This window comes from Rattus rattus, chromosome 8, assembly GCF_011064425.1.
Source record: "Rattus rattus isolate New Zealand chromosome 8, Rrattus_CSIRO_v1, whole genome shotgun sequence".
NCBI classification, from domain to species: Eukaryota; Metazoa; Chordata; class Mammalia; order Rodentia; family Muridae; genus Rattus; species Rattus rattus.
This window is the reverse complement of record NC_046161.1, coordinates 20,714,554-20,740,166: the sequence shown is the minus strand read 5'-3', so window position 1 is coordinate 20,740,166 and position 25,613 is coordinate 20,714,554. Positions and strand designations below refer to the sequence as shown.

At 43.1% G+C, this 25,613-nt stretch overlaps 1 protein-coding gene across 1 annotated transcript in view; it reads left to right on the top strand.

Annotated features, from left to right (window-relative positions):
- Positions 1–226: 226 nt before the first annotated feature.
- Tbx20 (T-box transcription factor 20) overlaps positions 227–25,613 on the top strand; it is a 52,041-nt gene continuing 26,654 nt past the window's right edge. Inside the window, exons 1-6 of the mRNA XM_032910489.1 lie at positions 227–353; positions 3,151–3,403; positions 4,417–4,581; positions 8,351–8,459; positions 14,281–14,439; positions 23,850–23,926. Of these exons, the coding sequence (XP_032766380.1) occupies positions 227–353; positions 3,151–3,403; positions 4,417–4,581; positions 8,351–8,459; positions 14,281–14,439; positions 23,850–23,926 (890 nt within the window). The remainder of the gene's footprint in view (positions 354–3,150; positions 3,404–4,416; positions 4,582–8,350; positions 8,460–14,280; positions 14,440–23,849; positions 23,927–25,613) is intronic.

Genomic DNA, 25,613 nt, shown 5'->3' with positions numbered 1-25,613 from the left:
TCCCGGCTGGTCCCCACCCTACTTTCGTGCTGGTTTGCTCTAGTGGACTGGAGAGGCCATCATAGAGCCCTAGGAACGTGGGAACGGACTCTTCGGGAGTCCCCAGTTCCGCTCTTCCTGCTCTTGGGAACTTTGAGCTGCGTTTTGGGTCTTTGTCTCCCTTCGGGGAAGCTGGACTGTGCTTTTGGCAGCCCAGGTCCCTGAGAAGGACCGCACGCTGGGAACCATGGAGTTCACGGCGTCGCCCAAGCCTCAGCTCTCCTCTCGAGCCAATGCCTTCTCCATCGCCGCGCTAATGTCCAGCGGCGGCCCCAAGGAGAAGGAGGCAGCAGAGAACACCATCAAACCCCTGGGTAAGTCGGGGTGCTAGGCCGTCAATAGGGGCCCTGTAACTCTGTTTCCTGGGTGCGGGCGGTTTGCTCCGTGGGAAGCAAAGCTAGCTTTTTCTACCGGCTGGATCCACTGCTAAGTCTAAGACTATAGACCAGGATTCAGTCCCGGGAGAACGATTTTTTTCTTCTCCTCCCAAGTTTTCTTTGGGGGGTTTCACCATCATCGTGGAAATCCGACTTGGGTTTGTATCGTTTTCCCTAGTTTCCTGGAATCCCGACGTCAAGTAGTTAGTACGAAGGCTGTACAAATACAAATTTGTTTGAATGAAAACAAATTCAAGGACAAGTAAGGGTTAAGATGCGGGATTCACGGTGCTTATAACACCTGAGCCTGCGCTTGGAAGCATAGATGCTGAGCGACTTAACAAGAAACCAGTTTAATTTCTCTGTCACCATAAACAGTCTTATAAGTCTAAAAGAGAATAAGACGGTTTTCCGCGCAGCAGCCGTTTTCTCCAGGGAAGCGCGAGTCTGGTCAGGAACCCCCATTTTATACTTGCCATTTTCAATCGAGACTGGCAAAAGCCTCCCCAAATTCCAGCTACAATGCCTTTGTAAAAACTGTTTTCTTTACAGAGGACACTAGGAACAGATTAAAGATAGATGAGCGGTGAGCATCTCTTGAGTTGTATAAAGGCAACTGCTCAAGACAGGGTTTCTGAAAACCCTTACAACCCAGGGAAAGAGAGTTGCCATATTTTCTAGGGGCCTCGGAAATAATTATCACATACACCAATCACCGACTATTCTTAAAATCAGAAATTAAAATAGCTAAGTTAAGGCAATTGAAAAAAAATCACGTTTTTCTTTTCTCTATCCTTTCCCAATTCTAATACATATCACATCCAAGATAACAGTAAAGAAGAAACCTTAAGGGCTTGGGAAACTAAGGAGCTTACCCAGAGACAGGAGATTACTAAAGTCCAAAATAGCAGGGATACCAAAAGGAGATGTAAGACCATGAAACTAGTGTGGAAAAGAGTTCCCAAATTCAGTCTAACTGAAGATCTGTGAAAGCAGTGAGAGCCAGCCAGCCAACCAATTCCCACTCTTTAGGACAGCATTGGCCTCAAATGTAGAAGTTGGATCTGCTGAAGCTTCCTATCATTATCCTTTCTACCTAGGGAATTTAATACCTCCATATCATTTTGGTACCCAGTAGGAAAAGAAGATCTCAGGTCAAAACTCCTGTGAGCAGTGGTCTGGAAGCTTGCTAGCTCCACTACTATCATTCCGCATCAGTTCTTCCTCTAATTTTCTCAACAAAATACGACAAAAACACCAACAAAATCTTTCTGCAGTCAAAATTACAAATTCTAAATTCTAAGCCAGTCCTAGCTCTCACCCCCCAGCTACCCCCTCCTGAAAAGGAGCCTGCTCACCTGTTTCGATAACAGCTCTAGTCCATATTATTTTTATCCCTGACACTCACCAGCCCAACAGAACACAATTACTTAATGTACGACTAAATCAAGACTCAGAGACGCAAACACCCAACAGTTCTGTTAAGAGACAGAGGGTTGTTTTCATTGAACTAAAAATCTGCAAAAGGTGGCTTTCCAATGTGTCTCAGGATGCTCCATTAATTCTACTCCAAATAACCTCTTGGGGACTTCTATTTTGTTGTCATCCTCTATTTTTTGCAGTGCTATGGCCAGGTGATACTTAGAGAGCTTGCCTGTCAGTCCGTGGAAAATAAGAGACACTTAGGTTGTTTCTCAATTCCCTATAAAGATGTGGTGTGCATTTGCTTCCAAGAGTGTTTCAGGATGTTGGCACTATCTGGGTTCCTTTGATTTTGAAACAGCCTGCACAGCAATTCATTCGATAATACTTAATTACCGCTTCATGAGAAGCCCAAACATCTATTTTCTGTTGGCCTCACAGTAAGAAGCATACAAAATAAGAAACCATTTCATAGCATAAACTCAAGCCCGCACTACACACACGTGTGAATGTGCATACACACAGCCTGAACTGGTTGGCTTTCTAGAGAGCAGTTAGAACATCCTGGTTTGATTAGGGGGGGATTGAAGTAGTTTCTTTTTTAAGAGATAAAAAATAATTGGCAGGGGAAAACAAAAACAAACAAACAAACAAACACTCAACTCACTCTGTATTACCCCAAAGTTAGTGTAGAGGTCCAGTCTCTTATCAGCTGGGCCCGGGAATGTTTGGTTCATAGGTAGCAGTATTTTAACTACTGCTGGGTGGCAAAACATTTTCCTCTTTCATTTCCTGCTTTCTGGAGTTGAAGTTGATTCCCTCACTTCCAGGGCTATTCGGAGGAAAAACATACATAATCGCTCCACGAATCTGTCCTTAACTTATAAATGAAATATAAAAAATCTGTTCGAGCCCACTTCTGTGATTTAGCAAGCTGGGTGCTAGTATTTTTTGAGTGCCACCCTCTGCGTCTACAAAGTCTAGAGGGGTGATTGTAATAGTTACATTTTACCCTTCAGGACCACAGCCTTTCCTTTCCTTCATTCCTCATATTTTATTCTTAAGAGTGTTTCAGCCACATAAGTAATAAATCGGCCCCTGTTCTTGATAGACACTGCTCATTTGACTTAGCGCCCAGCCCCAGAGCATGTCCCAGGTCACTTTGCACAGTAATGGATCTCGCTTTTCTGCCAGTCTCTGAATTTATTAGCGTCAAATCCAAGTGCATGTTTTGGGTACTCTCCCCAGATCCTTCCTACAGTGTTCTTGTTAGCTAGTGCTAGAAGTCAGTCTTCCTTCTTACTTCCTCCAGAACAATTTGTGGAGAAATCGTCCTGTGCCCAGCCGCTGGGTGAGCTGACTAGCCTGGATGCTCACGCGGAGTTTGGCGGAGGCGGGGGCAACAGTCCTTCCTCATCCTCTCTGTGCACAGAGCCACTGATCCCCACCACCCCCATCATCCCCAGCGAAGAGATGGCTAAAATCGCCTGCAGCCTGGAAACGAAGGAGCTCTGGGACAAATTCCATGAACTGGGCACGGAGATGATTATCACCAAGTCTGGCAGGTAGGTGACATGGGCGGGCAGGCGGGCGGGCATTGATCAAAGGGTACACGCTGAGCTCTCAGGAGCCTTGATTGGGAGCTGCCCGGCCGGCGCAGAGCTGTGACTGAGTTCGGGAGTCTGTGCTTCCCACCAGTTCCCTTAGAAAGGGCCATGAAACTGGAAGTGAAACAGGGTCTGGCTGCAGGAGACATCACACACGGAGATGGGCACCTTGACGCGCAGCGCGGGTCTTCGCTCCCACCCTGGTGGCATTTAGGTTCCGAGCAAGACACGTGTGGACAGAGTTTGGCTAGAAGCTACAGACAGGAAGAGGAAGAGGGAGGGGAGGAGGAGGAGGAGGAGGAGGAGGAGGAGGAGGAGGAGGAGGAGGAGGAGGAGGAGGAGGAGGAGGAGGAGGAGGAGGAGGAGGAGGAGGAGGAGGAGGAGGAGGAGGAGGAGGAGAGACTCCGGTTTATATTCAGTTTGCTGAAGCCTCCCGCTTCCTACGAAAAGTCAGCTGAAAACCCGGACAGAGGACAAAAAATGGGAACGATGGAACTACGGGTTGGAAGGAGGCTGGGGCGGTGGCCTGGACTCCGGAGCCGGGTTGCTCCAGACAAGGGCAGAAGAAGCTGCATAAGGTCCACGGGTGGTTCTAGACCTTGGGCAATTCCTCACTGATTTCAGAATCTGACTCTACGAATCCCCGAATCCCCTCCCTAAGGAGTGCCCCGACTTAGTCATCTCTGGTTGTTTGGGAGAAAACAAAACAAGTGTAAAATTTTTGCTTATCAGTAAGGCCCCTGGAAAGGAGGTATAAATTCATTTTTTGGGGGGTGGAGGGAAGTCGTGTTTCTGTGGACACATCTCTGCAGCTTCATAAACAAAGCCAAGCAAACAAGCAAGCAAACAGCAAAAACCAAGAGGGAAATTGGGAACCGCTTAGCGGGTGGGTCGTTCCAACCCTCTTCCTTTCTCCCCAATTCGAGCTGGCTCTTTACAAACAGTGAATCTGGCCTCTGTCTTTTTGTCAGGAGGATGTTCCCCACCATCCGCGTGTCATTTTCTGGAGTGGATCCTGAGGCCAAGTACATAGTCCTGATGGACATCGTCCCGGTGGACAACAAGAGATATCGCTATGCCTATCACCGGTCCTCCTGGCTGGTGGCTGGCAAGGCTGATCCTCCCCTGCCAGCCAGGTTTGTGACTCTGGGCTACTCGCATAGTAGAGGGGTATTAATCTTTCTGATTTATGTGAATGCTAAGCGAGTTGTTTCAAAGCCCCGGCCTCTGGCTGGAAAAGAGATTTCTAAGCAAGGACTGAATACAAAACATGTTGGTTAGTCTTCAAGAAAGGTGAAGTTTGTGCATAAAGAAAAGGATAACTTTCATTTTATCTTTCACAATTAAACCCAGACATTCGTGAAATTTGAATGGGTGTTAGAAATGTGACCTTTTAAAGGTACATGTGTATGTGTAATATTTCTAATAGGCTACTTAGAGTCAGATTAGATAAATGTGCTGGGAGTTGCCCTAAAATCTTCGTGCACATAATATATTTTAGGAAATTGTTAACAGTGTGATTATATCCATATCAATAAGCACCACTTCAGTAAAATTGATTTGTCTTGACCCACAGAAGATTCACAGGTTTTAAGCAATTTCTTCCTCCCCCTCTACAATTCTGATGGATAAACATAATTCAATAAGTTTTCAATATATTCATTTACATTAATCATAGCTAACACATTGGAGACAATTCAACTTGTTTCTTTGGGTTGCCTTTGTTAGTAATTTTTGGGGGTGTACCCTGTCCTAAACTCCCCTTTGGAGCATTTTATTCAAAGAAGGATTCAGGAGGAGTGGGAACACCAGCCCGTTACAGGGTTCTGTCTATAAGTGTTAATGCAGAGCAAGGAGCATTCCAGGACTCCATCATTTTTGAATAACAAAAGGCAGCTCTCATGACTAGTTTTTGGCAATGATTGAAAGTTAGATCACACCCAATCTTCTAATTTACAGATTTAAGGTCGGTGGAAGTGTTTTAGAGTACACTGACACCACAGACACTGGGATGGTGTACACACGACTCTGAGAGTATCTGCATCTCAAGCAGTGAGCACACCATGGGCCTTGCAGTCTGTTAAAGGCACCAGGAAACAGACAACAGCTTCCTGGGCCTTCTGTTCCTAAAGAGACCTCACTGGAAGGCCACCTTCCAAGTCAGCATATTAAACAATTAGGACAAAAAAAAAATACTTGTAAATTGCAATTTGTTCTTTTGAGTGAAAAAAAATACTTCATAATAGATATTAAAATCGATAGAATTTGGTGACTTGCATTATTTACTTCTGAGAAGCCAATTCTGTTTAATTTTTTTTTATTTTATGAGACAGCCTTATTACATAGCTCAGGCTGTACTCAAATCCGTGGTTCTCCTGCCTCAGTAGAAAGACTTTGATTTTACTGGTTTACAGATGCTCAGTTCTAGGTTTCCCTTTAACACTGACTTCAAGGGGTGGGGTATGAGTTTGATCAGATTCCTAACCATTTTTTTTTTTTGCATACAGATTCATTTTTGCTTCCTCTGGCCTTTCTTTTTCTCTGGTGGCTCATTCTTATTTACCCTTCTTTTTTTCTTCCTCTCTGAAAGTATGAGCAAATGCTGCCGGCCAGCGGGACTTCAGAAACATGACATGCTTGTTTGTGTTTTCAATCTGTTCTGGCTATTGCCATCTTAACTGCAGCTTTTTAGGCAATTGCTGGCATTTTAGCTCAGGAGGAGGGGAAGGAGGAAGGAAGGATTTCCTGTAGGTCGTTTCATGTACCCTCATTCAGTTTATTTAAATTAATATTAGATAAAAGTGTGAAGTGGAAACATTTTAGATAATTTATGGAAATTTCCGGGTTGTTGTTACTATTATAGAAAACAGTTTGTTACATTTTTTCCACTGCATAGAAGAGGGAGCTTGGGAGATTAGAACCCTTAAGCTGCTGGCACAAAGTGAGTTTCTATGAAACTTCTAAATCTGAGAAGACTTTCTTTTTCCCTCAGACTGAAGCCAGTGACTTCTAATCAGGAATAATATTATTTGGTATTATTATAATATTATTCTAATCAGGATAATATTACTTGGTAGTTTTAGTAGTTTTAATTCATGGACAAAAGTATCATACGACTACATTTCCATACCACTAAGTCAATCTTTATTTAAAAAAGTTAATAGCTATGCGGTGGGATTATGGACAGTGAATATGTTGGAGAATGGGCGTGTCATCAATTTCTAGGTCTTTTAGTAAATTGGGATTTTTAGGAGAGAAGGACACTGTGATACTGATCAATAAAATAACTATTTATAAAACTTTTGCTTTGGAGAGCTAAAACTTGAGATGCTCTTGTATTTGAACTATCAACTGCCCTGGTTCACAAGGCAGTCATGGGCACCCTCCTGAGAACAGTGTAAGGGCCTTGGAGGAGGCCTGTAAAGTTCCCCTGTGTGTGTGTGTGTGTGTGTGGGGCAGGACTCTCTGGCCCTGCCTGCCCCTCTGGGCCGCACTCCTGGCCTGTTTTGCACATTCGGCATGGGTAGGATTCCAAGTCTTTTTGTCTGATAGAACATGGCTCAGATGTCTCATTCTTTACCCAAATACTGCCAGGGAGATTCGTTTTATGACTTTCCCCTGCCTTTTCAACCAAACTATTTATAAATTCCAGCTATAAGGGTCCTATGCAAAATTGATTTATAAATATCCTGGTATATGGGTAAAGGAATTTGTCAGGGCTGGTCATATCGCTCCATGAACTTATCATGTGTCAATTCCAGAGGTCAGTTCCTAGCGCACAAACAAAAACAAAAAGGAAGAAGAAAACAAACAAACAAACAAAAAAAAAAAGGAAAAAAGAAAGGGAAAAATATAATTTGTCTTATAAAACAAAAGGATTTATTTCTTCCTCCTCATGCATTCTGTCCCCTCACTCCAGTTTTAGAAGATTTGGTGGGGAAGACAGCAGGGATAAGATTTGCAAAGTGCTGTATTTAGGGCAAGAGCAGGAGTGAACGAGTGGGTGACCTTCACAGTGAGACTGTGTTCCTCCCACTCGGTAACCAATCAATAAACAGATTTTTCTTATCAAAGCTTTCTTGCTTAAACTACCTGTAAACAAATCAATTTAATAACCAGAGGTTCACTTAGCTTGTTAAAACGCTCCGTTAGCAGATGTGTGTATCGTTGGCGACAGAGCCGAATGCTGGCGTTTATAGTAGGCAGGACGGCGGGCTCTCTGATCTATGGACCAGTAAACATTTGCTGGGCCCTGTATCGAAAATTAGCCTGCCTTTGTATTTGTAAATTAAATTGTTTAAATTAAATTAAATGTTTAAGTTTAAATAACTTGGTTTTCTAAAACTATTTTCTCATTTCATTTATATTGTTTCTTTCCGTTGCTTTTACAATAATGCCCATATTGGAAACTTAGACGTTACTGTGGCTTTTTTTTTAATACCTCTGACAATAAGATCAGACACTTGATAAATGGAGACAGTAAACCAGAGGTGGAAAAATATCAAGGAAACAACTCGTTTTTGCAAAGCGGCTTGCTCAGCAGATAATACAAAGTGTATTCCTCACTCCCGAGATCTCAGGGACATGACGGAGTACGTTAGGTGCTTTGGCGTTACCTTGGGATTGCTATTTTAATAAATTCAAGATACATGGGGCAAACAAAACGTCCCCTTTATATGATGCTTATGTATTCCTTTAGAATCATCAAAACATTTAGAAGAAACACCGAATTTTGTTTGTGTTGTGATCCAGGTTCCCACTTTGTAGCCCAAGCTGGCCTCAAACTCTCAATCCTTCTGCCTCAGCCTTCTGAGTGCTGACGTGACAGAACGTGTGTGCCAATACGCTTAGTTCAGGACCGCTTTGTTAAATCATGCCCCAGTAAAGCTCTCCGACACCCCGCAGGCTCTACGTGCATCCAGACTCTCCCTTTACTGGCGAGCAGCTCCTCAAACAGATGGTGTCCTTCGAAAAGGTGAAGCTCACCAACAATGAACTGGATCAACATGGCCATGTAAGTACCGAGCCGTGGATCCGCGGGTTCTCTTAGATGGAGTGAACATGTGATGTGAAGTATCCTCCCTCCTCTTCCCTTTGTCTTCCCCTCTCCTCCATCTAACTTCCTGCTATCTCTGAGTCACTCTGTGAAAATCTTGACTGCTTTTACTAAAGCTGCTCCTAGGGCTCTTTTGTACAATGGGTGTGGGATCTTCCGTGCCAAGGGCGCCCCAACACTATTGCAAACTCTGCCAATAAAACAAAGCAAATGTTATTTAGGGAGGCCGGCAAGTCTATTTTAGGGTTAAGCATCTTACTTCTGTTAGTATATTAATAATACTCATGGAGAAAGTGGGGCTGAGACTTTCTATTGGAGTTTCTTAAGTGTGTTCTGGAGAGCACATCACATGAGGTACAGCAGACCGCAAGGGCCTCATTTCCAAATAAATTCACAAAGCTTCTAGTCATGTAGCATGTCGCTATACAGCCTGGGTGAATGTCTGAGATGCGTCTATCAGAGACAAACCGAATGGCTAGGGCTCCCTCTGCTTCAAGTTAACTCTCCCCTTGGCATTCAGGTCTCTCTTCTGAATACTGCAGGGCTATCTGAAAGCCAGAAGAAAAATGCCTTAGGTACTTCTCTTAGAAGAAGTGTGTTTGCAAGGTAACTCAGAGTTCTTATGACCGTGAAAGCTCTAGATGAGGTCTGGCACTCCCAGGGACCTCGCTTTGCACCAAATACACCAAACACGCCAAACTGTAAGACAAAGTTGTCCGTTTTCTCCCCAAAAGGAGCCCAGAGTGTCCGTGTGTCTTTCTGCAGGCTCAGTCACTGCTCATTTTCCTCCAGGACTCTAAGTTTTAGTTTCAGGTACACCGGCAATAGCAGTTACACCCCTTTCTGAGAGAGCTGCATACATGCTAAGACACTGACAGTATCTGCAATTATGAACAAAGCAGAGGATATTGCGCTCGCCTGTAATCCCAGCAGGGAAGGCAAGGCAGGAGGTGGTTAACCTGGTCCAAATGACATTTCCCAATGACACTGAGAAAGCAAAGCGAGCCAAACAAAAGCACATCTCATTTTGCATCAGTAAAGAGATCATTGTAGTGTGGGTTATGGGAAAAAGAGAGAATCCAGCTCAGAGCTGAGTTGATAGGGCAAACAGTCACTGACTAAAGGACTCTTGCCTTGTCCTAATGCTCCTCGTTAAGGCGTTGTCTTGGATGCAATTGAACCCATGCACATGTGAGCATGTGCACACATGTATGAGGTGCGGGTGCTCAATGCCATGCATGCGGTGCCTTTCCTTGCCTGGATCCTGGTATCTCTGTCTCCTAGTGCTGGGGTTGCAGGCGTACACAGCTGTCATGCCAAGCTTTTACATGGGTGCTAGGGATTTGAACTTAGGACCTTTTGCTTTCAGGGCAAGCACTCTTAGTCACTGAGTCATCTCCCAAGTGCTATGACTCAATGCTCTTAGATAGAAATGTTTGCACAGATTCTCCTGTAGATTTTATGCGAGAGAACCCAAGGCAGGATTACGTGCTCCTTTTGAAGAGATGATTTCTGTGTTTTTGCCTTTGTTGCAGAAAAAACATGGTTTCTTTCACAGTTTCTTTCCCTGGCTTTAAAAATCCCTCTTATTTTCTTACTAAGTAAGGCTCTTGGGACTTTAAGGCTTAGTTTGTATTGGGTTTGTGTCATAGATGAAAATGACTTTAAAAAGACAGTAAGAACAGTCTAGAGATGGCTTCAAATGGCTGAACTTGGGCATGAGCAAAGACTTGGGTTGGTGTCCCTGTCCTCGTGCCCCCAGACCTTCCTTGTTTTCATGACCATGCCAGGGTGACCAGGTTATCTTGTGACTTTGAGGAGCTTTGGAGAGACACTGGAGTGGATTAATGAGTTTCTGCTGTTTGACCTGTTGGAAAGCGAAAAGACCTTTTCAATGTTGGCCTAGTTTATACCTTTAAAGAATAGAGGATGCTTCCTCCTGTCGGACCTTTTTTGTCATGTTAAGATTTATGAACTAGGGGTCGGGTAAATAAAAAAAAAGATTTATGAACTATCTGAGATAGTCTTTGTAGGTCGGTCATCGGTCCTACTTAACGTGATACATATTAAAATATTTTAGGTTCCAGTTGAAATCTTTGCAGGCAGAAAGTATTTTTTTTTTAATTCATCTTGCATTTTCGACATGCGGAAGTTTAAGAATTATTTGGGACTTTAGACTTCAATAGTAGATTTCTTACTCCGAATTTAAATGTTTTATTTTATCGTCAGCATTAGGTGTAACTGGATTTCAGGAGCTCTGACAATCCGACCGTGTCAAATTGTTCGGTTGTCAGCAGCTGCGTATATTTACTGTAGCCTTAAAACTTGTCCTGTGTAATAATACCCTTTGTCACCAGAATTAGTGTCCACTGGAACTGAGAAAGACAGGCTCTTAGGCACTATGTTATTTAACCAGCTTCTTGGACCAGCTTGACGACGATTCTCTTTTATCATAGATGTTTAGTCTCTGTCAGGAGCATCAGCAATCCCCAGGAAGGCATTTCCTTAGAAAAACACAGTTTGCTCTTCTGTTGGTAGTTCCTAGGTCCATGAGGGCCACAGCAGGCCTTGGAGTCTGAGTTTGTTTTGTACCCCTTACCAAGGACACTGGCTAGGAGGGTTAGGAGTAGGAGGGCTGTTATTTAAACTTTAAGTTTTGAATTACGTTGGTTTTTGTGTGTGGGGGGTGTTGTTTGTTATGTTTATGCGTGGGTGGGAATGCTCTTTGAAAGTTTTTCTTATCTTCTTATTTGAACTTATGAGGAATATTGATAAATACGTACATTAGGAGACAAACACTCGCTATCGCTCCTTCGAGTTGGCTCCAGATCTATGATCAAACCTCACTGTCTTGAATTCCTCGGAGGCAGTGCATTATACACAGAGAAATAATGGTATTTTTCAAAGCTTATTTCAATATATTTGAAAAAAAAAGTCTCTTTTTCCTTAGTTGTTCCTATTCTAGTGTGAGACCTGAAAAAGTGGCAGGTACAAAAGTCATTTCCATCCAGTGACTCAGGGTCAGCTTACAGGTTAGGAAGATTGACAGGAAGACGTCGGCTATGTGGTCAGTTCTCTCATTGCTACAGATATTAGTTCTAAGGTGTCTTAAATAGAGAAACCATGGCCCAAGTCACTTATATGAAATGGGACAGTATTGACATACAGTTCCTCTATATCGTGAGCAGTGCGTAGGCTACTGGTAAAACCTACTACAATGTAAATGTTACGTGAATAATTAGTCTGAGTCGTTTAGGGAATAAAGACAAGGAAAAGTGTACTTGATCAGTATAGGCGCAATACTTCGGATCTAAGGTATTTATGACAGGGCTTTTCGATGTAGTCCCAGCTGCCCTGGAACTCTCCATGTAGACCAGAGTGGCCTTGAACTCAAACTCACAGAGATCCAACTGCCTCTGCCTTGTGAGTGAGGGCAGTAAAGGTGTGCACAATCACGCCTGGTCCAATGTGAGGTTGTTCACATTTGCTGAGACACCACCCAAAGATGCACATGTCTGCCTCGTACCAATTACCCTGGTATTTAGTGGATAGTTTGTAAATACCTTCAGCGGAAGCCCCCCTACCCCCTATCCCCACACCATATCTGTCCACATTAGCCAAGAAAACAAGGGGCCCCTCAGCCGCAGTGTCCTGAAACAAGCATCTCCTAGTGGCTCATGCACTGCATACAGGGGGCTTCCTGAAACCAGGGATTTGCAGTGTTTGAGGACAGGGTACAGCTGAACCCCCCACCCCAAAGGCAGAGCAGCTCTGTACATTTAAATAGCTGTCTGTCGGTGGAGACAAGCGGGAGACATTTTAGACCTAAAAATGAATTATGTCCAGCCAAATGTGTCATAGGTCATTTCTGTAATCCTAGCACTCAAGAGACAAGGCAGGAGAATTGGCAAGATTTTAAGACCAGCCTGGGGTACAAAGTGGAACCCTTCCTGGAAATAAACAAATCACGGAGCAAACCAGAGCAAAAAAGAGTTTCTTTGCTCATTTTGTACAGTGGCATACATTTATATTTTAATTAAAGGAAGGATAAACGAAAATACTATTTCTTAGCTGCCTTTTAAATTGAGACATATCATTGCTAAGGACTTGCAACTTTTTGTACCAATAGAATGGACGATGGCCGTGGCAGTGATTAAAATTTAGTTTTAAAAGGGAAAGGTACTAGTCAAAGAAGTTGTCACAACACAGGTTACGTTTGTGAGCCCTTCTTCAGTCCTGCGTAATTCCCAAGGGAGCAAGATGTCCAGCCAGCCCAGCAGCTGAAGGGCACTTGCTGCTCTGTCTTGAGGACACCAGCACTTGTGTCAGGCAGTTCGTGAATGCCTGTAACTGCAGGTCACGGGGATCTAGTGCCCTCTTCTGGCTTCCATGGGTAACTGTACACAAACAATAAAAGTAACAGTTCCTCTATTCTCACTATGGTCCATGATGGAGGTTAGCACCAGCTTTTTTGCTTGCTCGTAGATTCGAGATGTTTTAACCCGCCACTGCCTAATACAATACTGTATTTCTAAATCGTTTTATGTTTTCCTCTGTGAAGCACAGTATGACCTCCTAGAAAATATTTTTCATTTAGAAAACATAAATATACATTTTATGCTGGAACTAGACCAGAAAACTCCCAAAATATTTTAGAAGACTTGTTGTTACTATTATTAATTTTCATTCATTTATTTTATGTGTTTGAGTGTTTTGCCTGCATGTGAGTTTACCAAGGTCCTTCCTGATGGCTGTGTGGAAGTCAGAAGTGAAAGAAGGTATCAGGTCCCCCGGAACTGGAGTTATGGATGACTATGAGGCACCACATGGCTATTGGGAATAGCGCTTGATGTCTACTGCAAGAGCAACAAGTGCCCTTAAGCACTGAGCTGTATCTCCAGCCCCCTTCTATTAATTTTATCTATTTATCTATCTATCTATCTATCTATCTATCTATCTATCTATCTATCATCTCTCTCTCTCTCTTGTGCTGTGTGTGTGTGTGTGTGTGTGTGTGTGTGTGTGTGTGTGTGTGTATTCATGCCACAGAGCATGTGTGGAGCCCAGAGGAAAACTTACACCTTCCACCATGTAGCTCCCAGGAATCAAGCCATTAACACTTGGAGGCAAGCACTGTTACCCACTGAGACATCTCACTTGCCCAAGGCTTGATTTTGAAAAACTAATAAAATGTGGTCCAAGGAGATAGTCTAGTTGATAATATGCCTTCCACACAGGCAGGAAGCCCTGATATGGGATGCCTGCAACAAGGATGTTAAAAGCCAAGTTTCAGCAGGGCAGGGGTACAGGGTGGAGACAGAGGGATCCTAGAGCTCACCACCCAGTCAATCTAGCAGTGAGCTCCAGGTTCAGTGAGGGAGTCTGTCATGTAGAGAGGGATTTCAGAAAACATCCAACATTCACCTCTGGTCTCCACATGCGTAGGCACATATACTCACACACACAGGAACACCTACAGAGAGGCGTGTACACACACACACACACACACACACACACACACACACACACTAAAATAAGCTAATACACAGAGCGTACCTTCTGAATGGCTCCTGCCCCGATCATCTTAGAAGGGGGCTCACGTAATTTGCAGTTGTTTTGGTAAAATGTGGTTCACTGTGATGGCTCTGTTATTGTATGAAAATGGCTTGACAGAAGAAGGAAGCAGTTGGTTCTAATCTTAGAATAGAACTTGATATTGTAGGTTAGATAGACCAGTGAAGGATGCGAACACTCAGGACTTCCCATCTCTTCACTGTAGATAATTTTGAATTCAATGCACAAGTACCAGCCGAGGGTGCACATCATAAAGAAGAAAGACCACACGGCCTCCTTGCTCAATCTGAAGTCGGAAGAATTCAGGACGTTCATCTTTCCAGAGACAGTGTTCACAGCAGTCACAGCCTACCAGAACCAACTGGTGAGTGGGTCCTCGACAGTTCAGTTCCTGAACAGGTTTTTTTTTTCTAGCACTCAAAACGGAAGTTGCTTTGGAGAAAGAGAGCTCATGAACACGAGCGTCACAGCCTCTGAGAGTGTATGGAGCACCAGCTTGTCTCGCAGGACCTTCTTTCTATAGTGCAGGCTGCTTCGTGGCCGACCCCTAACCTGAATCCAAACCACTGTGCCTTCTTGAGTACCCTGTAGACAGCTGATCAAATTACTAACACTCGAGATACTTCCAGAAACCGGCTTAGCCACAACCTAGGATAAGGAAAATGGTGTGAATGTCTCTTTAAATAATAAGCTGCAATCCTATTTCATTGACATCAAAATACCAGTTATAACGTCAGGTTATATTTTTCTAAAATTCATGGTCATGCTCTGTGTTTCCAACGTGAGCACTGTTTTCTTGCATAAGATTTAGACGTAGTAAACACTGATCAATCTCCCTCTAAGGCCAAGTGCTGTTAGGCACTTGCTCAAATGTTTTCTTCTTTCTTGGTCAGGAAAAGGTGGACAGGTTTGAAGCATCAGTTTATACAGAATGAGGAGGAAGCTGAGGGGAAGGAAGAAAGGCTGAGTAATTTTCCTGCAGTTGAATAAGTCAGGGAGTAGAATTCTTCTGAGTGTACGTAGTAAAAGGTGCTCAAACCTTTAGTTTAACTAACAGTTAGGCTGCTCAGAGCACGTCACCTTGCTTTTGTCTGATTGGCTGTAAGTAGCTAGGATGCTTGCCTTCCTCTTGTCATGCAGCTGGTGTGTTATCCAGTCTACATAGATGCTGATCATGGGCCACCTGCTGGCCGAGCATCCAACTTGGCTGGGTGGGTCAGGCAGGGGCGATGCAGAGGCTCTGGAAAGGCGGGAGGAAGCTGACAGCACAGGTAGTCCTGTGCTAAGAAAGAGGAATGGCCACAGCAGGTGGAGAAGGCTCACGTGCGCGTAACTTCTACATGAGCTTGGGGTTTATTCACAACCAACTCTGGCATTTCCCTTACTGTTAAGCTGGGGCTAAGAACCAACCAGACTATTTTTGAGAATTGCAGGAAAGTCACATGTGATGATGTATGGGAACATGCCCTGGGAACTTTGAGGTCGCACTGTTCAGGGATACCAAGAGTGCTTACCCACATTTGGTCCTTAAAATGCCAGTGATTGTGCCATAGAGATGGCTCGGCAGGAGGAGATGTGTGTGATCTGATAACCTGAGGCAGATCCCTAGAAACACACACACACACACACACACACCACACACACACACACACACACACACACACACCACATACCACACACACACACACACACACACACACACACACACACACACACACACACACACACCACACACACACACACACACACACACACACACACCATACCACATACACCACACATCACACACACACACACACACACACACACACACACACACCACATATCACACACACACACACACACACACACACACACACACACACACTATATTACCACACACACACACCCCACCACACATCCCCCCCACACAAACACATACACACACACACCACATCACACACACACACCACATCACACACACACACACACCCCACACACACACACACATCACACACATACACCACACCATACACACACCACACACACACACACACACACACACACACACACCATACACACACACCACACCACACACACACACACACACACACACACACACACACACACACACACACACACACACACACACACACACACCACACATCACACATACACACATATACAGACACACATACACACACACACACACACACACAGAAATACATCAAATTAAAATTTGTTGGTGTGTTTGCTAAGATAAATCGATTTACAGTTGTTATGTAAATCACCTTATTGTATAAACAAAGTATTACCTCTTTTGACCTCCAAAATGATAATATGAAGGGAGAGACTTTCAGAAAACATCCAAGTAAAACTCAGTGAATAGACCAGAGTCTGAACACCCTCCAGCCCTGAAGATCTGGACAGTTGAAGCTGGCCTCACCTGTATTTGCAAGCACTCGGGAAGTGGGTCTTAGGAATTTAGAAAGGATCCTGAAACATTCTGCTCACTTGCACTAATGGGTAGTTCTGTGATTCAAAAATGCATGTAGGACACTTCGAGAAACTGCATTGCCGTTTTGGGAGGAAATAAAAACTTGTTATATGGAAACTCTCAATGCTGTTATCAGAATTCCCTCTAAGAGGGAGGGGCCGAAACTAGAAAAGTAAATTACAAGTTTCTTTGTTTTAAAAACATGAGATGTGATGAGTTAGAACAAACTAGAAGGGAAGTTTCTACACAGAGCGCTCTGTATTTGTTTTAATAGGCACAGGAGCAATCCTTTTTTTTTAAAGATTTATTTATTTATTATATATGAGTGCACTACCACTGTCTTCAGACATACCAGAAGAGGGCTTCAGATCTCATTACAGATGATTGTGAGCCACCATGTGGTTGCTGGGATTTGAACTCAGGACCTTTGGAAGAGCAGTCAGTGCCCTTAACCACTGAGCCATCTCTCCAGCCCAGGAGCAATCCTAAATAAATACCATCAGGTCTTCGGCCATACTGCTTAGATCGTATAAGGAAGGAAAGGTTTGTGCACTTGCTATCATACAAAGCAACACTTAAAGGATGTTTTCTTATCTAATCTTTCAGGAATATTATCCACGCAGAGAAATAGCATTTTTATTATGCAGCATACAGCTGGGAAACTGAGGCATGTGCTACACTAATCCCTGAAGGTGGCTTGCTGTGCTCAGCATAGATTTGAACCAAGGTGGTTAGAGCCCTAGACCTGTGAGCTAAGCGCCCTTTCTCAGAGAGAAAGAACTCCCCCCCTCTTAGCTCCTGGCTCCATCGGACCCTTAGACATCCCTTCCCAGAGGGATTCAAGATATCATCTTCCCCCCAACGTACTCACTGTTTATCTGTGAGGGGCTGAATATTAGAGGGTAGTGAGAGGATATGTGAGTTACCATTCTCAACTAGAGGGTCAGCTGAGCCCTCTTCAGCCAATACATACCATGTGCATTCGTGTGCTAATCTCACTGAATTACTTCTTCCATTGAACTATTTACTCAGAGAAACTTCAGTGTTCAAGACAAAGCCTTAGAAGTAAGTGGTGAGATGAACCCATACGCCCTCCACTCAGGCTTCGTAATTAACTTTTTCCAAGTTTGGTTCAGTCTTTCCACTCCCTGTCCATTCTGCCCTGACATTTGACACTACTGTGTTTATCTTATCAACCACTCCAGTATGCGTGTCCCTGGAGTGAGGGTATTATTTTTGTGTCCACATCGCCTGTGTCACATCTCAGACGGTTATTATTAAAAACACCCCTTATATTATGCGGTAGTCAGTCCATTTGGATTTTAGTATGAACCAGTAATACCCACTGAGACCTTGGTCCCCCCACCCCAGTTATGAGCTTCAACTAAAATTCATGGTCTAAGACGGTTATTTTAATTTAGAAAAGTCGTCCCATATCCTTCTCAATAATCTTATTTAATTCTGACATTAATCGCCAATGGAAGTCCAGTGAGTGTCATTTCGTAGATAATGAAACTGAAGCCCAGAATGGTTAGGACAGGCACCCAAGGCTACATATTTGATAAGTGCCAGACCCGTCAAGATGGCTTTATCTTCTAGGTCTTATGTCTTTTTTTCGTGACATTGCAAGGCCAACAAAGTAATCATGTCTAAGTGATTCTGAAAGCTGAATCTGAAAATGTTACTACTGTGTTAAATAAGTTAAAATGCTAACGAATGCAGATTCTGGCAGTAATTACTCCTCCCACTAAAGTTTATTTTTATAACTGATATTACAGGTGGGTTCAAAATTTAGTCACAAGAACCCGTCAATCTTTGGTGGCATCATAAAGTATAATAATGGGCCATCAGTGCCAAAGAGCCCCCAGGGGGAGCGCCTTTCTCAATAGATCCCTGATTTTATTTCTGTAATCCGTCTTTGAAACAGTCTTTAGCATAAAACCATCCATAGCTGTGATTTGCTATAGCAGGGCAGTTGTGCAAATGGCTGATACATTTCCTTCAGTGGATAAAACCGATACAGGTCTCCTTAGAAATCAGTTCAGAGATTATCATTTTTGGTCTTCTTGACATGCTTCTAGGTCTCCTGGAGTCAACTGTGTTTTCACTGTCCAACGGTGTGTATTAATTTTCCTACAGTAAACACAATAAGAGAAATACAATGCAAAGGAGGGATGATTTAAAAGCTCCCACTTGGGCCCATTTCTCTGTCTTAAACTTTTGATGTGATTGTTGTTTTTATGTCTGCTAAATTCTAATCAAACTTCCCCAAAGATTGTGTGTGTGTGTGTGTGTGTGTGTGTGTGTGTGTGTGTGAGAGAGAGAGAGAGAGAGAGAGAGAGAGGGAGAAAGAGAGAGATAGAGAGAGAGATAGAGAGAGAGATAGATAGAGAGAGAGAGAGAGAGACCTTCTTATTGAGACCAGTAGTTTTATTTAGAATTAATGAAAATGGGGCCTTCTTTACCCATTTTTTCTTCTTTTTGCAAGGGATGATCGCATTTCTTTACATTATTAGATGAACGCTAAATACATTACACTTTCAACAAACTATTTTATAATTTACGATTTAAAGGTCATACGTTGTTTTTGAGCCGGCAGATCATTGATGTGGAGTTGAAGTGTAGGTCAGGTTTCATTTCTAAATGCCTTTGGTCAGATCTTTTCCTGATAATTGGAGAAATGGTCTCCAAGGGCCAATTATACCTATGACTGGGACCCCAGCTGGATTCAGAGTTTGCTGCTCTGCTAGGAAATAACAACCACTGTGAAGTCGCCCTTCTCTGCACAGCTGCTGGTGTCAAAGATCTGCCCTCTAACTGTGCACACATTTACTTACAAATACAGCAATAGTAAAAATAAAAGTATTTTCTGGTTAGCATATGCATTGTGCTCTGTGTCACTGCAATTGTAATAAAAACATGTCTTTGCATGTACTTGAGCATACAAACTTCGGGGTTTCACATACACAAAGAAAAAAAATTGATTTGGGACCCAAAGACATGGCTCAGTGGTCAAGAGCACTGGCTGCCCTTCTAGAGGTCCTTAGTTCAATTCCCAGCAACCACATGGTGGTTCACAGCCATCTGTAATGGGATCCGATGCCCTCTTCTGGCCTGCAAGTGCACATGCAGAAAAAGCACTCATAAACAAAGTAAATAATGAAAAACTGATTTGGGGCTCGGTCCAATAAAGAGGGTTCTTTATTGCAGAGCATTGGGGGTGGGGTCCCAGCATTCATATCTGCAAACTTTTAACCACCTTCAACGCCAATTCTAGGGGTTTGGATGCCCACTTCTGGCCCCTGTAGTTACCCACACATATGTAGTAAACCTCAACTCACCCAGGCACACACACATACACGTAAAATAAAACATAAATCTTACAAAAAGCATTTTAAAAAGCTGTCTCTGGTTTTGGAACAAATGATATTCAGTGTCTGGTTCTTTTTTGATCCTCCCTTTATTACAACCTTTGGGGAGGATGACATAGGTCAGCAGCATTGCCTGCTTCAGACTCCCCATGCAGGAGTTGCACGGGTCCCTGTGCACAGGTCCAGGTGCAGTCGCCTCACCCGGCCACTTCCTCGCTTCCCTTTTCATAGCCTCTCTCTCCACTTTCCCCGGTTTACAAAGGGAGGCAAGACTATACTTTCAGAAGCAAGTTTTCATGCTTTTAATTTAAATACCATTATTGGACCATTTATGGTCTGTTATTGTGTAGTATGTGAAAATTATTTAAAATTATTTTACGGCCAGGTGTGATGAAACAAACCTTTATTCCCAGCACTCAGGAAGCAGAGACAGACTGATCTCTGTGAGTTTGAGGTCAGCCTGGTCTATATACTGTGTTCCAGGACAGGTAGGAGTATATAGAGAGACCATGTCTCAAACAAACAAACAAACAAACAAACAAACAAAAAAACCCAACATACAATGTATGTGTGTGTGTGTGTGTGTGTGTGTGTGTGTGCGTGTGTGGCCATGTGTGCTTTATCTTGAAATAAGAAAACAAAATAGAATGCTTTCAAGCAGCACAGTTTATTCTAGTCTGTAAAATTATTAAATCATAATTTGGTGGTTTTGTTCGTGTGTGTGTGTGTGTGTGTGTGTGTGTGTGTGTGTGTGTGTGTGTTGTTTATAGATAAGTTCTTTTTTTTTCCGGAGCTGGGGACCGAACCCAGGGCCTTGCACTTGCTAGGCAAGCACTCTACCACTGAGCTAAATCCCCAACCCCTGGTTTGTTCTTAATATAAAGCCCAGCAACCCTGCCTGCAATTCCTAGTGTGGTCGTCTGCTGGGTCTAAGGTTGAGCTGAGTTGCATGAGGTGGGTTCTCAAGTTTAACCACAGTCTTATGCTGCTGTAGTCAGTCACTGGGATAACACAATCCCAACCCCTGATTCACCTGGCTTTATTTTTTTCCTTCTCTGATGCTCAAAACCAGGGATTGTTTTTCTGGGTTTAATCCAAGTCATCCAGAGAGTGAGTAAACACTAGTTAACTAGTTAACTAGCTAACTGTCTTGCATTCTCTTTCTAACTAATGCTCTAAATTAAACCATCATCGCACCTTTGTAGTAAGGCTGGTTATACAGGGAACCATGCCTTATTTCAGTTTTTTTCTGACGTTTTAGATTGTATAAAAACATGGAGAATAAAAGGTACCACTGACGCCACTGAAGGTTATACAAAGCAACGTTTAAAAATATCAGTGGTAGATAATTTTAATGGTGAAAACTAATTCAAAGACATAAAGAAACACATGATGTACTTAGTTCATTTCCAGGCACTAAGTCAGAACGATAATGTTAGACCAGGGACACATTAAGTGACATGCATTTCTCTACTTGGATCATGGCTCTGGATGTTAGCCACGCTTACCTCACTCAGAGCCTCCGAACTTTAACCCCGGAAGTATGAAAACCAAGTACACTTGTTCTAAATCCCTTCCAGAACAAGACGACCATCGTGACAAAGACACTTCTTTCTCTTGCACAGTTTACATGCAACCAGACAGAGACTGTTATGGTTCACATCAAAGAGAAAAGCCTTCGAGAACTTTTGTTAGCTTCTGTGTTAGACACGCCATCTGCCATTACCTCCAGACAATGTCCATGACTGGCCAATCCAACCCCTTTTCAATTTTAGAATCTGCTACTTCGAGCAAGATTGGCCTCATTGTTTGGTCCCATAGTTAAAAGTCTTCATTTGGGTTTGAGATGCCGTTAATGTCACTACCTTGGAATGGACACACACTGCTCCCAGGGTTCTTCACTGTGCATCTCTACATTTGCTCCATAGAGTTTTAGGCTCTGTCAAGGCAAGGCAGGTGACCCTTACCTGGTGTTGTCACCATGCACCAAAGACAGCCAATCTTCAGTACATAGGTGCTGGTTAATGATTGCCCAGATATTTCAGGAACTGTAAGACATGTTTGCATTGTAGAGTGTTCTAAATTACAGTTGCTGAGTAGAAAGAAGTGACTTTTCCCCTTGAAGACTTAAATCTTGCTGGAGCATAGACTCTCAGAGCACATTGGTTGTTTGGGCTTTAAAAGATGTGTACAATTTACGTAGAAAGATGAAGTTCAGACACAAGTTCTGAACAAACAGGTCTTCAGGAGAGGCAGCCCCATGAGAAGAGATTCTCCTGAAGTGTTGATGTGCACACTGTAGAGGCCAGTTCAGACGTTGTGCTTATTTTAGCTCTTGCTGGTCATTGCAAACAGGTCTTATCTGTGCGGCATCCCCCTCTCTGTTTACCAATATCCCCATTTTTTTGCTGAAAAAAAAAAACTTCACTAACCTTTACCTGCAGTTCTCCAGTGCATGTTCTCAGCCAGTTTCAAGCTCAGGTGACCCTCAAGGCCGATGGTAGTCACAGGCCCCCTCCAGGCCCTGCCAGTGTTGAAGAGAGAGAGGGATATCGACCTGGTTCATCTGTGTGATGGAGGGCTTTTTATGGGAGGCGAAAGCTTCTTTGCATCTTTGCAAATGTAGTTCACATTGAGAAAAGATTGAAAAGAAAATGGCATCTCCTTTAAGGTGAGAAGAGAAAGGATAACGTGGTTGCAAATGAACTTTGGATACAGCCTGATTCTTTTTTAAAGTAATATTTCATACTTTGTTTTAACTATTTTCTCCTCAGTGTGAAAAAGGAGGGTATCCATCACTCCATAATTCTTTTTTCCCCTGCTCAGAATATTTTGTGTGTGTCTCCCTCCAAAGATGAATTTATATTCCAGCTTTGGTCTCGCAAGCTAAAACTGTCTTGCAGGCCCTCTGTGCCAGTAATTTGGCTAGGAAAAGGATGTACTTGGGTCCAGGCACTGGTTGTGCCCCTCTGAGTCTATGTATCAGTTGAGGCTTGCTTATCTGCGAGGTCCCTTTAAGTGCTAACAGCAATGCTCAAAACCAGGGATTGTTTTTCTGGGTTTAATCCAAGTCATCCAGAGAGTTAGTAAACACTAGTTAACTAGTTAACTGTCTTGCATTCTCTTTCTAACTAATGCTCTAAATTATTAGTCAGTGCTTCCTTTGTTTTCTGCTTCACAGCCTGATGCGTGCACAGCAGAGGTGTGATACAAAGGCTCTAACGGGTCTTTGTGTGTTGATGGTAATACTGTAAGAGTCATAAATCCCCCCTATGCAGATACTTAACACTGAAGACTGATTCTTACTAGAAAGTAAATGTTTCTACAGAAGCATAGCTATTAAGTAACACTGAACGGAAGGCTGACAAAATAGCTGATTTGATTCTATTTAGTGAAATGCAAAGAATAATGGTAGTAAGTTAATATGTTGAAGGCTTCGTTTCCTGTATTTACGTAAAGGTGTCAGGATCAGCACAGTATTGGACATGGGCTATCATTGGCCACTTAGCTTTTTACCTTTCATGGCGTTAGTAGCATGCTTGTAAACTTAACTGTGAGATGCTGCCCAGACAGAATGAGACAGTGTCTTTGCTTTTACTCTTCACTCCCTGACAACGCACATATTCTACACAGTCCTCTCATCTAGGTAGTTTTCCTTTCCCTAGTTGAGTCTTAGCCTTTCCCTAGCATTTACAATAACTTCACATTCTAGTTTCTTATCCACCCTTGCCTGAAAGGCCACCAAACCTTTGCTATCTCACATGGCCCAGTATCCCTGAGAACTTGTCCCTCACTCAGACCGTGCCTCATGATGCGAGTAGACACCACTGTACTACTGGGGACTTTGGGGAATTAATGGACTCTATCGGATTCTGTTTCTTTGACCTTGGGTATGAGATCGTTTTGTGCCCATTCTTTTCTTTCTAGATAACCAAGCTGAAAATAGACAGCAATCCGTTTGCCAAAGGATTCCGGGACTCCTCCAGGCTCACTGACATCGAGAGGTAACGAGAATTTTCTGCTTGCTCTTTTGTCCAGATAAGATAAAGGGCGGGTTGTAAGAACGAGTCCCCTTTAATGCCAATGAATTTCGATCTGGCAGTTCGTAGTCTCTGCACCTCCCCTTCCAACCACAAACTCCACCGTTGTAAGAGCCCCAGCTTCTTCCGGCTTTCTCAAATGCTGGATTTGGGCTTTGCCATGGTCAGAGACCGGGTCCCAGTTATAATTGATCGTCCTGTCCTACTGATTGGCACATTTGCCTTCCGAACGGATGTCTTGGATAACACAAAATTACAAAGGTGATTTGGAATTTTGAAACAAGGAGATGTAATTTAACGCAGGGCCACACAATTCTATCTGTAAGATAGACTGCTATCTTTAATAGCAGAAATATCAAATCTGAGGTCCTGTAAGAAGACATAGTTATGCATGTGAAGCTTAACCCCTTCCCAATGACAGTTGTTCATTGTTGCTTGAGGTCCTTGAGTGACTGAAGCTATTAGCTCAATATTAACGCTGAAATGTTTTCAAGGAGATTTTGACCCAATTGCTTATTTATACTGTTTAGATATGCTCACAGTGATTTTCATCCTTCATCTTCATACTAGGTCTGATATATTTGCTGAGTGGGTGGGACACACCATAGGTATCAGACCCCTTACTTATTGTACCCTCTTTGTGTGACTCTCTTGTCAACTGCTACCCATTTCTGCTATTCCTTTCATTGCCTACCCCATGGACACTTCTGTCCATCTTGTCTTGGCAACTCAGATGAAAGGCTAATTATGTTTTAGCAACTTCTGACTCTTCTTAAACCTGCCTAAGTGACAGCATGAGTGGTAGGTATAATCCAAGGACAGATGTAGAGGCTGTGTAGGGAGCCAGAGAGTTTGGTTTTTTTAAAAAAAGGACTAATTACTGGAGAGTCTGACAATGGGTCAGAGGTGGCGAAATCAGGGACGCACCTTAGGCTGGTGGATGGACATCTATTGTAAGCTTCAGAGAGCAGGCTTGATGGAAAATTGTGGACAGTGACGTTTATAAAAGCACGCTGTAAATCTAACATGAAAAAATGTTTCTGAGTCTCTCGTCTCAGATGAGTCTTGCATCTGATCCTTTAGATCCTGTCTGAGCAACTTCGAATGGACTTTGAGAACAGATTTTAGAATAAAAATAGCCCCGTGGTTGCACACACGCTCATGAGATAGGAATACCCAGCCTGGCTGCCCTTTAGCACAGCAGATTTGATAATGCATGTGGCCACATTTTCCAGTTATTGAATAAGCCTCCTGACGTTGGGAGCACTCACTCGCATGTGAAGCTAAGTGGCTGGAGATGGTCCTAAGGCCACAAGAGCACTCTGACGTGACTAGCTGAAAGTTTGCAAGATGACCTAAGTGGTGTGAAACTGGCCAAGGTTTTGGATTTCATTTCCAGGTATTTAAGTCCGAATTTTTCCTAAATAGCCTTTGGGGATGGGACAAATCAGATCAATTGATCTTTAGAGACCTAAAGAAATTAAATTAGTCTGGAGTCAGTTACTGCACTAAACCACGTAGTAATTGAATTGTTCCCTGTAACTGATTGAAAACAGTCCTATCTGTATCAATCCTGGGAGCTTTTCTTCCGAAGAGATCTGAGAGGAAAACACATTTTTTTATGACATGATGACAGATACCGCATTTTTCT